General features: G+C 41.8%; 1 protein-coding gene across 2 annotated transcripts in view; it reads left to right on the top strand.

Moving 5' to 3' along the window:
• Positions 1–14,739, top strand: part of M1AP (meiosis 1 associated protein) — a 61,799-nt gene that overhangs the window by 45,331 nt on the left and 1,729 nt on the right. For both annotated transcript variants that reach the window (XM_033125046.1, XM_033125047.1), the window contains exons 6-7: positions 595–736; positions 13,841–14,047. In XM_033125046.1, coding sequence (XP_032980937.1) covers positions 595–736; positions 13,841–14,047 — 349 coding nt within the window. The remainder of the gene's footprint in view (positions 1–594; positions 737–13,840; positions 14,048–14,739) is intronic.

The following is a 14,739-nucleotide window of genomic DNA, read 5'->3' on the forward strand; positions in this document are numbered from 1 at the left end:
CCCTGCCCTCCCATTTCTCTAAGTGCCAGAACTCCTGCTTCCAGGGGAACCAAGTCCAAGGTAGAATTAGCAATGATGACACAGGTCGCTTTTACTGCTCCTACTCCATATGACAGTGCCCATGCACAGGTATCTGAGAGAGTCTGTCCATGGGTTTGTGACCATGGATGCTGCTAAGAGTCTTCTTAAATGCATCCTTATCTTGGATAAATGCTCTGTCAGCACCTCACCACGAAAGAGCCAGGACTTGCATGCGGATGGTTAGCATACTATTGTGTTATATGGTTGCTGTGGCAGGGGCATGATGGGACTGTCCCCAGGGAACTCACTCGTAATGGAATGAGCTCAGGAGAAGAAATACCCATCAGAGTCTTGAGGCTCCATGATGGCTGCTTCCTTCATTAATTAACAGGCTTTGAGAATGCTGTGTGCAGGATATCTTGCTAGGTTCTGGCCATGCTAAGATGAATAATTCACAGGCCCTAACCTAAAGGATTTCACAGTATGGTCTTAGACTTACCTGAATTTAGGTGGATCTGGGTCGAGGTTCTGGATATCACTAAGGAGACTTTCACTGCCATTGTCTCTTCCCAGGGCTCTAAAATCCAGTGGGGTCTGCGAGTCAGTGACATACGGACTCCCATTCATTCTGAGACCCACAAGCTGTTGGCAGCTAGACTGGGATGAACTGGAGACAAACCAGCAGCATTTCCACGCTTTGTGTCACAGCCTGCTAGTGAGTACCCATGTCCCCCAATAGGGAAGAAAAAAAGTGTTAAAGTACCAACCACACAGAAGCAGTTAGCTTAATCCTGCCCTGATCCCAAGCCTCTCCCAATCCTTAAGAAGACAGGAAAAAACTGGAAATACTCTGAAATGTGGATTAAATATGACTTGCCTTTATTGGTTTCAGATTATAAATAATAATTCCTGAATTCAGTTATATGACACTAAACATGAAAAATCCCTGAGTTTTTACATTTAAATGGCAGCAGGGAAATTTCCATTAAGTAACTATACAGAGGGTGCCAAAAAAATGTATACACATTTTAAGAAAGGAAAAAACTATATTAAAACTGTAATACTCAATATACACCGATAACAAAAGATAAATACAAGTCATGTGTATACATTTTTTGGCACCCCCGGGATTTTAAATCCTATTTTCTTCCTAATACTGTGCTGGACATGATGGTTCATTTACATGAAGAGCACCTAACCTGTGCCAGATATTGTGCTAAGCCCTAGATACTTAGTAGTACCATAATAGACATCATCGATGTCCTCAAGAAACTCTATAATTGAAGAGATAGAATTAAATATATATATTCCTAATTGTGAGAAGTTTATGAAGGAAAAGAGCCTCTCTGTGACTGTGACATTTAAACTGAGACCTGCCAGATGACTGGGGATTAGTCAGGTGAAGGGTGGCAGAAAGAGCATTCCAGGTGCAGGGAAAGTCATGTGCAAAGACCTAAAGGCTGGAAAGAGCTGAGAGAAGAATCGAGAATGAAAAGACTATTGTGACTGAAACAAAGAGAGTGAGGGGAGAGGGCCACAAAGAAGAAGAGAAGGAAGTGAGGGTCAAACCATGCAAAGCTTTGTAGGCCAAACTAAGGACTTTGGACTTTAAGTACAGAAAGAAATCATGAGATGTGACATAATCTAAGTTTTTAAAAGATTACTTGAGCCAAAATTTGGAAATGACGTGGCAGAGGCAAGAATGGAAATAAGAAAATGAGGCAGGAAGGCATTGCAGTCGTCTAGGCAAGAAATGATGGTAGCTTGGACTCAAAATGATGGAAGTCAAGACAAGAAAGGTAAACCAATTAGAGAACTATTTTAGAGAAAGAGTGGGAACTTGTTGAAGGATTAGATGTAGGGAGTGAGGACGAGGAAAGTATCAAATAACTGCCTGGTTTCTGATTTGAACAAGTAAGTGTATGCCATTTCCTGAAATGGAAAAACTGAAAGAGCACATACATGAAACAGTAATACAACACTTAACAAAGTAAAATAAAACAACCGCAAATATAATCCAAGGACGTGTGTAACTGCTTTGTGGATATAGAAGAAAGGTTTGACCTAGCAGGATTTGGGTGATCAGGACAGCACAGCAATTCGTCTCTTTCGCTATCAGAAACAGACTTCTTTTTTTCCTGTTTCAAAGCCCACACTCCCTTTTAGGTCCACCCACTGAGTTCCTGTTTCCTATCTGAAGTACACCCATCTCCTGTCTTTGCAGAGCAGAGACAACAGATATGTTCCGACTATTAGAGCCCAACAGCTCACTATTTACTATTTACGCTGCCCAGTTCCTCAGGGTCTCGGAGGTGCTGCATCACTCTGGGGAGTTTTACTCAAGTGGCTTTACTTTAGTACATTCTTATCGTCCATGATATTTTAAGCAGACATTGGCATTTTACTGCACAGCTAGAGGGAGTGTACATGTTCTGGAAAGTGATACCCTTCAACACTTGAATTCCATTGCTGGAAATGTAGCCCAAGAAAACAATCAGAAAAGGGAGCCAAGATACATGTACCAGCATGTCCATCCTACTAAGTGCCAGTCACTTAACTAAGTATTTTGCATACTTTACCTCATTTAATCTTCACAGTAACTCTGTGAGAATAGGTGCTGTTGACCTTATTTTTACAGATGGGTAAGACTGATGTCTGAAGAGACCAAAAGTCACACAGCTGCCAAAGTGGCTAAGTCAGAGTTTGAATCTAGTTCTGTGGACTGCAAAGTCAATGCTTTTAACATCTTGCTAAATTCCTTACTCCCAGAGGTCGCCAGATAAATACAGACTACAACACAGGATAATTCTCCCTTCACTGACCACCCCACACTTCTGTCCTTCACTGGACATGAATTCACTTCAAGTGACTCGGTATTTGTAACAGCTCCTCTCCCATCTTATGCTGCTGTTCCCTCTACCCTATATTAGTTCCACCTCACCCAGATTAAAGACCACTCTCTTTTTCTGGAAAAGATAGAAGCAAAATAGTGTTTGAAGGGCTCTTCCTTCTTGCTTTTCACATGACATCTTCTCCAAGCAGCAAAAGACTGAAAGGTAGTGTGTTATAGAGAGAATTCTTCACAAGCCTCAGCTCATTCGTTCAACAACAAGCATCTTTTGTGTCTGCTATATGACAAGACTTACTGAGAATTTTGACCTTCCTGATCCTATTTGTGCAAGTTTTTAGCACTTCAAGTCCATTTTTGGTTCTGTATTCTTTCTTACACCTTTTTCACAAGTTCTTTTAAAATCTACTGTTGCCAGCACCCCCACTCTCTTGCCTCTGTTTCTCATTGTAACGTTTCCCCTCCAGCTAACTTCTCACTCTGACTTCTGTCTTTCTGTTAATAGCAACATCACCATTATCTACTCACCCAGGCTTGAAACCTCAGTCACTTTCAGCCTTCTCGCCCTTTACACCCAGTTCATCATTCAGTCATATCAGTTTTCTTCTCACAACGTGAGTTGTAACTGTCCTTTCCTTCTCACTCCCACTGCTTGTTCTCACCAAGACTTCTTCAGTAAACTCCTGACTAGCTTCCCTACCTCCAGTCTCTCCCTTTTCTAATTTGCCCTGCTCCTAGGGCCAGATTAATCTTCCTGAAGCATTCCCTGGTACATGTTTTTCTGTGGTGCCAATACCCAGTGAAGTTAGCCTTGCCTGTTCTATCCCCATAGTATCTACCAGTATTGTATGTGTCTTCTCCTCTCCATTCTTATTCATCCCTCCTCCATCCTTTTACCTCTTTCCTTTAATACTGCAATAATCTCGTAACTTGTCTAAATGCCTTTCATTGTTTCCTTTTCCCGATCCATTTTACATACGGCCACCAGATTAATCTTCTTGAGCCACAGCACTAAGCTTTCCACTCTTCAGCTTAACGCTATTCTGTGGCTTACTGTTCATTATACTTTAAAATCCATATTCCTTAACCAAGTATTCAAACACCAAACTTGTCTCCCATTATTCTCCTTTATGTATCATACACTCCGACAAAATTAATATACAGACTCTAAATTGTCCCACCTTTGGGCCTTTGTTCATGTTGTCCCTTCTCCTATCTCCATGTGTTCAAATCCTACCCCATCCTGAAAGACTCAACTCAAATAGTGCTTGTGCACTGAGGACTTCCTGGACTCCTATATTTATCATTAGGCCTTTGTGTGCTCTGTTTGTTTGTTTTTTCTTTCTTAGAGAAAAGCATATTTCAATTCATTCTTAAGTGTATGATCCTATGACATGAGTTAAGGTCTGTGATATAAACTTGACTTTATATCATAGACTTTATGATATAAATGAATGACATCGTTGCCTTTCCTTGGCAAGTTCTACCACTTGCCCATTTTACCAACTAATTCCTCAGCCTCAAATTTTGACTAAGAGTAGAAATTCTCTCCTTGTTACCTTTCCTTTTTGGGAGTCAAGGCGAAGCAGTTTTCTAATCTGTTGTGGTAAAATGTAATTTATATTGTCCAGGAAAAGCATGGACTTTAGAATCAGATAGCCCTAAGGACAGCTTCATTATTTCCCAACTGTATGAACTTAGGCAACACACTTAATCTCTCTGAGCATTGTATTCATCTGTTTGTAACCCTAACAAATCGAGTGGCCCCATGTGGCTTAATCTCTGCATAAATGGTGGATAAAAAAGCACTATCCAGAGGCCAAAAAGTAATTTTAAAATTAATTTATTTGTGCTTTCAAAGAACACCAAAAAGGAAATAGTTTATAACCTACAATGCCATTTTTCAAATTTTCTTTCTCTGCTCCTCAATTATATCTAACCTGGAGCTATTTTAAGGCTCTCTCTCTCTCTCTCTCTCTCTCTCTCTCTCTCTCTCTCTCTCTCTCTCTCTCTCGCACACACACACACACACACACACACACACACACACACACACACACCACACACAGAAACACTGTCTACAGCCCCAGTCCCTGTTCCTCTACTTCCTCCCTCTCTCAGCGGTAAAAATATTCTGTAGATTGACAGCCTCTCTGACATAGGCCCCTCCCTCTCAGGTCCCGTCTCTTTCTACCTATTTAAAATATCCAGGAATAGAACCTACAAGGCTTCTCCTTTCATGAGGCACAAGTGACATGGGGGAGAAGGAAAAAAAGGAAGAAGGTGCATGACAGACACACATTAGTAACTCTTGTCCCCATCATGTAGAGATAATAAAATATACCTCATATGGTTTTTAAGATGATTAAGTAATACTGTGTATGTAAAGCACCTTGCATATGCCTGGCATAGAATTTGCACATAGTGATTGGTTAGTAGTTCTACAATTTAAACTTGTTTCTTTTTTTAATTCTAATTCTCTAGGGAAATTCTCCATATTTTCACCTATTTCTTGAACATACTAATCATAGTTATTTTAAGGGTCTTATCCACTAACCCCAATACTTGAATCACCTGTGGCTTTGATTCTATTGTCTTTTTTTTTTTTCTTTTGATTTTCAAACATGTGGTTTCAGACGTATGCTCATTGTGTCTAAATCAATTGTAGAGGCCCCAGTTGGTGTCGGCTTTCTGTGGAGAGGGTTCAGCCTGCCCTGTACAAGCAGATAGAGTACTGGCAAATCATCTTATTGTGCTGAGCCAAGGCCAGGCTGCAGTCCTGCTGAGACTCCATCTACCCCTGGTTTGCTCCTGGCCCTCCAAGATTTTCCACTGAAAACCTGGTGTATTATGTTCATCCTTCCCCTTGGATGATCCCAACTCTAATCCCTCTACCCCAGGTCAGCTACAATGCTCTCCTTTTAGAGGCTTTCTCCTTAGGTGTCTTTGCCGCCTGCTCCCTGCAGCCCATTATCTGACAAATGGGCTGAGTGAGAAATTGGCTTGAGCACCCACCCCACCCCTGCCAAGTCTCCACCAAAAGATCTGCTGGTTTCTCTGTTCCCGTGCAAGTGACCCCGCAGGTGAAAATCCTAGATGCTCAGCCCCCACCCCCACTCCCTCCAACTCAAAATCAACATATGCCCTACACTAAACGCGGTTGCAATAATTCCCTTGTCTCTCTGGATTTTTCCCTCTCCAGAGACTTAGCTGCCTCTTGATTTCATTGTCACAGCACCTTCTCCCTGCCTTCAGACAAACAGTTTCTGTATATTGTCCAGCTTTTCTAGTTGTTCTAGGCAGGGGAACCAGTCTGCCTCTGGCCACTCCAACCCACTCAGATGCAAAAGCAAACACTTATTCAATGTTCCTGTGTTCCCTCTTTGCATCCCTTATCTGGCCAGACAACCCATGATATTTTCTGGTTTACCCTCAGTCGGTCGACAGCTCCACCATGTCCTCATTTTTAGGTGTCTGGGTTTCCTTACAAGTATAAGCACAGCTCAGTTCATTCAATGCTGTCTCTTTCTCCACCCCTTCTTTTAGAGCAGTTCTTCTGAACAAAGTCCACTCTAACAGAATTAAATTCCAGTCATTAGTGCCAGCCCACCAGGCCTTATCAACGATAAATGTTGTATAACTTTTCAAATTACATTTTACACATACTCAAACCTTGGTCAACTGCAGCCTTAAGTGTTATTCTAGTCCCTGATTTTTTTTTTTACTTGACAATTGAATGTTGTATCTCCTCATAGATGATTTTGTTTTATTTTAGTATTTTACTTCCTTTTCCTCAGAAGAATATCCCTTTATCAGTTAGGCAATGCTCTTGATAAACACATCTTCATGATTCCTAAAAGATATATGCCATCCATCCATTCCCTTAAATTTCAGTCCAGACTACAAGAGCCATGCGTTTTGACTTGGTTTTTCAGAGGTTTTATAGATCTATAAGAATTATTAAATTATTTTTTAATCTAACAAAATTTAATAATGTTATCTAATAATTATTACATGTGTTTTAAGTTTAAAACTTTAACATTTCATGGTGCTTACTATGTGCCTGAAACAGTTCTAAACACTTCACAAACATTAATTTATAGTATCTCCATAACCATCCTATGAAGTAGGAATTATTATCCCTATTTTACCAATGTGAAATTGAGGCGCAGAGATGTTAAGTACTCTCCCAAGATTACAAGGCTAGTAAATGGTAGAGCCAGGATTGAACCCAGAAAAGTTGACTCCAGGACACAAATTCTTAACCCCTCTATAGCCATTCAGTATCATATTGATTGCAGGAGTTCTCTGAAACACATTCACTACTCAATACGAATCCACAAGATAGCTTCTCCAACACTTTATATTAGGAAAAGCTGTGGAGCAACCTTCTAGCAAAAGTGGGTGGTTTGCATTTCTATGAGCTTATCTAATCTTGGCTGTAGTATTGCCCTACCCTTATTTTTCCTTTGCCCAATCCCCTTGTTTATTTTATCTTTTTGTGTTGTTGCATTTTACAAAACAGGCATAACTGCTTTCTGGAATGTGGTAGAGAATGACTGAGTAAATAAATAAATAAATAAATAATTTTTTCCAAGTATTTATGAGATGAATCAATTCATCACCAGGAAATCATAATTTCAACTACCAAATCGTACTGTGTAGTCTCAGTTATGTAGCTAGTGACTCATTTTCCACATCCTCATTTCTCTTACAAAGTCATGTCTGTGTGAACTAGAAAAAGAAATGAAAATACTACCTAGGTCTTTCAGTTTCCTACTTAAAATGTCAGTCTCTGGAGATGCATTCCACAGTTTTACTGGCCCTGTCTGCCCTAATTGGCCTCAGAAGTGACAGGATTCAAGCCAGGATGTAGCCAGCAGGAGTCTAAGTACACAGGCGATGACCTGGTTGGGCTGTAAATGGGTGGGGAAATGGAAAGTCCTTGGTTATATTAGGCAAAGAATCAAGAGCAAGAATCCAAGCTGAGAGTGGGGTGATGGCGGGTCAGGAGCCATTTTTTAAAGACAAAAATGATCAGAATGAGCTCATAGAAGCTGCAGGGAAACAGGTGCTAGGACAGCAGGCTGGCGTGGGGTCAGTGGGATGCTTGTGACCCAGCCTTGTCTGGATATCTTCATCTTTCACGGTGCCCCTTCCATCGTCCACTCCAGCAGCACTTATGAACTACTAAATGTTCCCCAAATATGCTAAACTGTTTCACACCTCCACCTTTCTTCATGCTATTCCATTCTCCTTGCCTCTGTCCACCTGACAAACATCTACTTATTTTTTTTTCCAGATTTGGTTAAATACCATAAATACTATGTTTTTCCCACCCCCACCCCAGCTACAGCCTGCCCCTACTCATCCTTCCTGCCCCTTCCCCGCTCGTGTACCTGTTGCCACATTTGCCTTTCCTTTCACAGCACTCATAAGCAGTCTGAATTTGCACCTTAGCTTTCTAATATGACAAATGTCACATTATTATGTTTTCCTAAATCAAATTTTAAAAATATTAGTCCCCAAGGGCCAGGATGTTGACACACTCAATATTTTCATGAGTGCCTCTCCCCTCCCTCTCAATCCTAGGGGGCTGACAGTCCAGAAAATGTGGGAAATGGCCCTTTGATCTTCAATACACCTCCAGTACATTGTTGAATAGAATTGGCAAGAGCAGATATCTTTGTCTTGTTCCTGATCCTAGGGGCAAAGCATCCAGTCTTTCACCACACTACCTGTGATGTTCACTATGGATTGTTGTAGAGAACTTTGTCAGGTTGAGGAAGTTCCACTCCTTCTTTTCTTTTCTTTTTTCTTTTCTTTTCTTTTCTTTTTTTTTCTTTTTTCTTTTTTTTTTTTTTTTTTTTTTTGAGAAAGTTCCATTCTAATCCTAGTTTGTTGACTTTTTATCATGAAATGGTTTTGGATTTTATCAAATGCTTTTTCTGCACCTATTGAGATTATTATGTAGTTTTTGTTCTTTATTCCATTAACAAGTTGTGTTACATTGTTTGATTTTTGGATGTTAAACCAATTTTGTATTCCTAGGATAAATCACACTTGGTTGTAGTATATAATCCTTTTTGGGGGGGAATATTGGGGAACAGTGTGTTTCCAGGGCCCATCAGCTCCAAGTCGTTGTCCTTCAATCTAGTTGTGGAGGCGCAGGTCAGCTCCAAGTCCAGTTGCCGTTTTCAATCTTTAGTTGCAGGGAGCGTAGCCCACCATCCCATGTGGGAATCGAACCAGCAACCTTGTTGTTGAGAGCTCACACTCTAACCAACTGAGCCATCTGGCCGCCCCTATAATCCTTTTATATGTTGCTGGATTTGGTGGGCTAGTATGTTATTGAGGATTTTCATTTCTTTCTACTCTAGTATTTTTTATTTCCTTCCTTCTGCTTGCTTTAGGTTTAATTTGGTCTCCTTTTTCTAATTTCTTAAGGTGGGAAGTTAGGGTATTGATTTGAGATCTTTCTTCTTTTTATTTTAATTGAAGAGTTTTCAGCTATAAATTTCCCTCTAAGCACTGCTTTAGCTGTATTTCATAAGTTTTAGTATATTGTGTTTTTATTTTCACTCATCTCAAATTATTTCCTAATTTCCCTGGTGATTTCTTCTTTGAACCATTGATTATTTAGGAATATGTTGTCTAGTTTTCACATATTCATGACTTTCCAAATTTCTTTTTGTTATTGATTTCTAATTTCATTTCACTGTAGTCAGAGAAGATACTTTGGATGATTTTAATATTTTTAAATTTACTGTCCTTTATTTATGGCCTATTATGTGGTCTATCCTGGAGAATGTTCCATGTTCATTCTGCTGTTTGGGGGTATGAAATGTCTTTTACCATCTTTCCCTGGTCTCCTTTTTAGAAGCCAGTGTGAGAGTTGCAGAGTCGTGGACATTGCACCTTCATTTTCTTCCCCTCATGGTCCTGTCTTCTGGAGTGAGAGAATAAGCAAATAAGCAAATAATGCCAAATTAATCTGATTTTCTCCTGATGCCTTTCTAGATTCCAAGAACCCTTGGGTATGCATAGTTTTTCCATAACTAGCTATAATTTCTCTTCCTGGATGCATTAGGACAATGCAATGTGTCTATTCCCACAAGCAAAGCAAAATGAGTGTTCCCTTCTTCCCTCTTCTCAGTGGCTGTCTCAGAAACACTCCCACTCAGGAGTTGGTCAGAGTTTCTTTAATCGCTGAATTTGATTCCAGACCACCATACTAATGGCAGACTAAGGGAGCTCTGGTTTGGTGAGATTAGATATTTTACATGCTATAATAAATTCCTACCTCTTCATTTGGCAAAGCCTGTGCCAGTGCCATTAAAACTGTCCCTTCTACTCATGTTTCCCTAGATACCGGAAGTCAGTAACCACATCCTCTCCTTCCCTTTGGCATCTGTAAAGGATCCACTTGGCTACAGCTAACAGAAAACCAATCCGATTCTAACTTTAGTAATTAAGAGTTTATTTTTCTCACGTAACAAGAAGTGTGGAGACAGATCATTACAAGCTGGTGCAGTTGACCAATGATACCATCATAGACCCAGGCTCTTTCCATTTTTCCAGTGCAGCAACAATAGCTGGTATACTTCATCTTTATGCCTATTGCTTCATGGTCACAAGATCGCTGTTGCAACTTAAGACTAAGTCCTGTCCTAGGGAGAAAAAAAGTAGGGTGCAGGGGCAAAAAGCTTGCCAGCATATTACAAGCTTTTCCAGAAGCCCCACCCAGCAACTTCTGCGTATGTCTCATTATTTAAATATAGGTCACAAACCACCTCTAGACCAATCACTGAAAAGACTGAAAAATGGGTAGAGAAAAGGGAAGACCCGGGGCGGTGGGGAGGGGGGAAGCCAGTCAACCAACAGTGGCTGCCACACCTTCTTTCATAATCTTAATATTAATAATTAGAAGTTAGGGCAGGGGTAGGGGAGGCTGACTGTAGTCAAGCTATGGCATGCCATTCAACTCTGCCCCTGTTCCACACCTGTTCCAGACAGAATCAGTCCCCACCCCCAAACTCTAAGCTCCCTGGCATCTTCTATAGTGAAGTCGCTAACCACAACATAAACAGATACCTTTTCATCTGCCTTCTGGTAAATTCAGCGTCAAACTCATGCTCCTTTGTTTAGAATTAGCAAAAGCACATTCTAAGTTCTCAGCCATCATCTAGAGTCGTTAAGTGTTGTTCAATTTGGGGACCTCAAAGGCCGGTGTTCTGGGACATCCCAATGCCACAGCTTTTTCTCAGCCTCAGATACCAGCTATGGAAATTAACTATTTTTATCACAGCTATACAACTGCCTGTACCAACAGGTCCACCCATGACTTAGGTAACCTGTTCAAGTTTGGGTCCTGGACGTCAAGTCCCCAAAGAGGTGAGACATTTAGAGTCCAAAATTGGGCCTTGAAGTAACTTCCCTACGTCTCACTTTCTCAGAATACTCCTGGAAATGACAGATAAGTTAATATCTTTATCAAACTCTAATAAGGATGCATTTGTCTCTCTCCCTTCCAGAACCTTCTGCCAACCTCTCTATAAATCAGCCCAAAAGTGTTAAAGCATTCTGTAAAATCTTTTCAACTCAATCTCTTCCCAGTCCTCGAATAGTCCCCACATCAGGAGTTAGTCTGGACAGACCTCATTCATTTCCACATACCAATTCTCTAACAGAATCTTAGCTATTGTCTCAAAATCAGTAGACCCAAATTCTAGCGGGTCATAATTTTCTGTGTACAACACTCTAAGGCTCTTAGTAACCCCACAATATACCAGGTATGAATTTGTTCCATAACACTAAGGTACAACAAATGTCACATTGACATAGTTTTAGCCTCCAGTGACATGCCACAGTGACAAGATACTCCATTCTCCATGGAGTCTTACAAGGGTGGTTAACCATCCCAGTTTGCCCAGAACTGAGGGGTTTTCTGGGACATAGGACTTTCAGTGCCCAAAACAGGCAAACCAGAACAGTTGGTCATCCTAAGTCTGAGACAAACATTAGTTTACAAGCCTTCCCCTTACTATAAGTTCTAAGAAGGCAGTGAGCTTGTCTAATGAATTTCTATATACCCACACCTTGTGCTTGGGACATGATAAGTAATAGGCAGTCAATAAATTCTTAATAAATAAGCTAATTCACAAACAAATGCGTCAAACAGCGTAAAAGTAGGAGATTAAAATAATAATAATCCAAAGTGAGCCACATCAGAAGTTACTTAAGACAACTAAAATGGAGTGTTCTGCAACTTCCTACCTATTCCTTCCAAAGAACAAGCTTAAAGAGGCCATGTCTTCAAAGCAAGGGCAAATCCCCACACACACACATACACGCAACAATTTCTACTCGTATATCATCTGTTTCCAATTTGATAGATTTGAGAAGCATCAGGTAGACTTTTTGTCTCATTTTGGGTCTGTTCTTCAGGAAGACAGCATATCTCCAAATATAAGGAAAATGTTAAGAAAGCATGAACTTGGGGCGGCCAGATGGCTCAGTTGGTTAGAGAGCGAGCTCTTAACAACAGGGTTGCCGGTTCGATTCCCACATAGGCCAGTGAGCTGCGCCCTCCACAACTAGATTGAAAGACAACGACTTGACTTGGAACTGATGGGCCCTGGAAAAATACACTGTTCTGCAACATGCCCCAATAAAATAATGATAATTTTTTTAAAAACTTTTTTTAAAAAAACATGAACTTAGGAAGGCACCACCTGCCCAGCCTTCCAGAGCCCCCGAGTTCTGTGCCGTACAGGCTGATAACACTGCTTTAAAGTGTGCAAACGTTCCCCACCACCTCCACCTCAGCACACCCCTCAAGGTATAACTTTGATGTTAATGCTACAGCAGGTTTTTCTGCTTCATTCCCATTCTACTTGTCTTCCACAAGACAATGATATTCTTCCATCTCCTTAATATATTTTTTCTCCTTTTTTGCCTTTCATCTTATATTATTTCTTCCAACTTTTTGTATAAATGACAGTGGGTAGAACTAGTGTGCTGTCTTTCATCTTACGTAGCAAGGACACTGTTATGTCTGTACCAAATGTAACTGATGACGCCCTCAAGCAAGAGGACACAATTTACAGATGATTGTAACATTTCTGACTCCATATTTCCTGGAGTTTTGTAGTTTTCCTTGAAAACTACCACAGAAAAATGCCTCATTTCCATGCCTGGTTTCAAAGGGTACACTTAGAAAATCTGCTTATATGTCTACCTGTCTCTTCTCCTTACCCACGTGCTAACCTCTGATCTCCATGGGAAGGGTGTCACCACGCTGTTCTACAATACCCTTTACTCAAAGAGTCACCACCCCCTGAATTCTGACCCTTCTTTTTGTCCTGTCACTGGCTGAGTTGATCTCAAAAGCCCTGCCCCCACCCCTGGCCTTGTTGTACCAAAGATTTCCTCTCCCCGCTCTCCCCTCCTCCTCTCTCTGCGAAGGTGACTTTGACCACTTTCTTCTTAAACCCTCTCTGGGCATTCCAGGGGATCCCCATTCAGCCCACTCTACCCCAGTCATGCGACACAACCAGACCTTATCCCCCTCAAAATAAGACCTGAATTTTTCACAACACTTCACACAAGTCTGTTTCAAGACTCTGTTTTTAAGAATTATAATTCTTAAAACTCTACATTTACCATTAAGTAAAAGTATCCCCTCCTGGGGTGAACACCTACTTCAGGTTAAAGGGCATCTCTTAACTTGTCTCTGCGCTACCAACCCTTCTGTGTACATCCCGACCAGGGAGGAAGAGCAGTACCTGGGGGTGCTGCTGATTCAGTCAGGAAGTCCCTCCCTCCCGCAAGAGGGAAACGGCTCAGCCCTTCCGGACACCCCCAACCCCAGAGGAACTGCTGGGGGGGGCGGATCCCTAGTTAGGATTGATCTTCAAAATGTGCCAAAGACCAAAGATGAACCATCGTTTATGTATGTCCTTGTTTCAGAAAAGAGAATGGCTGCTGTTAGCCAAAGGAGAGCCCCAAAGCCGAGGACACAGCCTGAGAGAACCCCCCAGCACCTTCTATGTGATCGTGCCCTCGCGCTCCCCTACTCTGCTGGTGAAGGCAGTGGCCACACGGGAACTGATGCTACCCAGCGCCTTCCCTCTGCTGCCTGAGGACCCACCTGATGACAGCCTTAAGATTGTGGAGGCAGGTGGAGCCCAGATCTCATGGGACAGATAGAGGGAAGAGAAGAGAAGGAAGTTCAAGAAAGGGATGAGGGAGAGGAATGAGCCAGTGAGGGGAAGGACAGGGAGCCAAGGGAGAAGTGGTTCCAAGGGTGTGGTAAGAGGATCAGAGAAGAAACTGTAGGAACTGAGGTGGTGCAGGAGGAAGTAAGCCATGACAGTGTGTTCCCACGGTCTTTCTCTGCATTACGTGTGTGCATGTTTGTGTGCCTGTGTTTTGTGCATCTATTTCTGTCTATTAAGAGAAAGAGGAAAAGGCAGACAATGTAGGTTATTTTGAAGCCCAGAATAGGAAGGGCTTCAAAATAAGACTCAGATGCAAAGGAGGGAAGAGCTCTACAGGCCATTTTCTTCTCCTCCTTCTCTTCCTTGGATCTGGGTTCTGGATTTCCTCTGCAGGCCTACCCAGGCTGAGGGGAGGAGGTGGGGCTCTGGGCAGGGAGAACTGGAACCACGTCGCTGCTGGATCACTGGCTGACTCGCAGAGAGGACAGAGCATGGGATTGTGCTGTCCGCTCGGCGGCCAGGGGGGTGCAGAGAGAGGTGGGCACAAGTGGCTATGGCTCGCTCAGCGTCTCACTTCAGGGCCAATGTTTCCTGGCACAGGATGTTGTGGCCGGAAAACCTGACTGCTCAGGAATGCTGTGCTCGCGT

Source organism: Rhinolophus ferrumequinum, chromosome 13 (assembly GCF_004115265.2).
Source record: "Rhinolophus ferrumequinum isolate MPI-CBG mRhiFer1 chromosome 13, mRhiFer1_v1.p, whole genome shotgun sequence".
Taxonomy (NCBI): Eukaryota; Metazoa; Chordata; class Mammalia; order Chiroptera; family Rhinolophidae; genus Rhinolophus; species Rhinolophus ferrumequinum.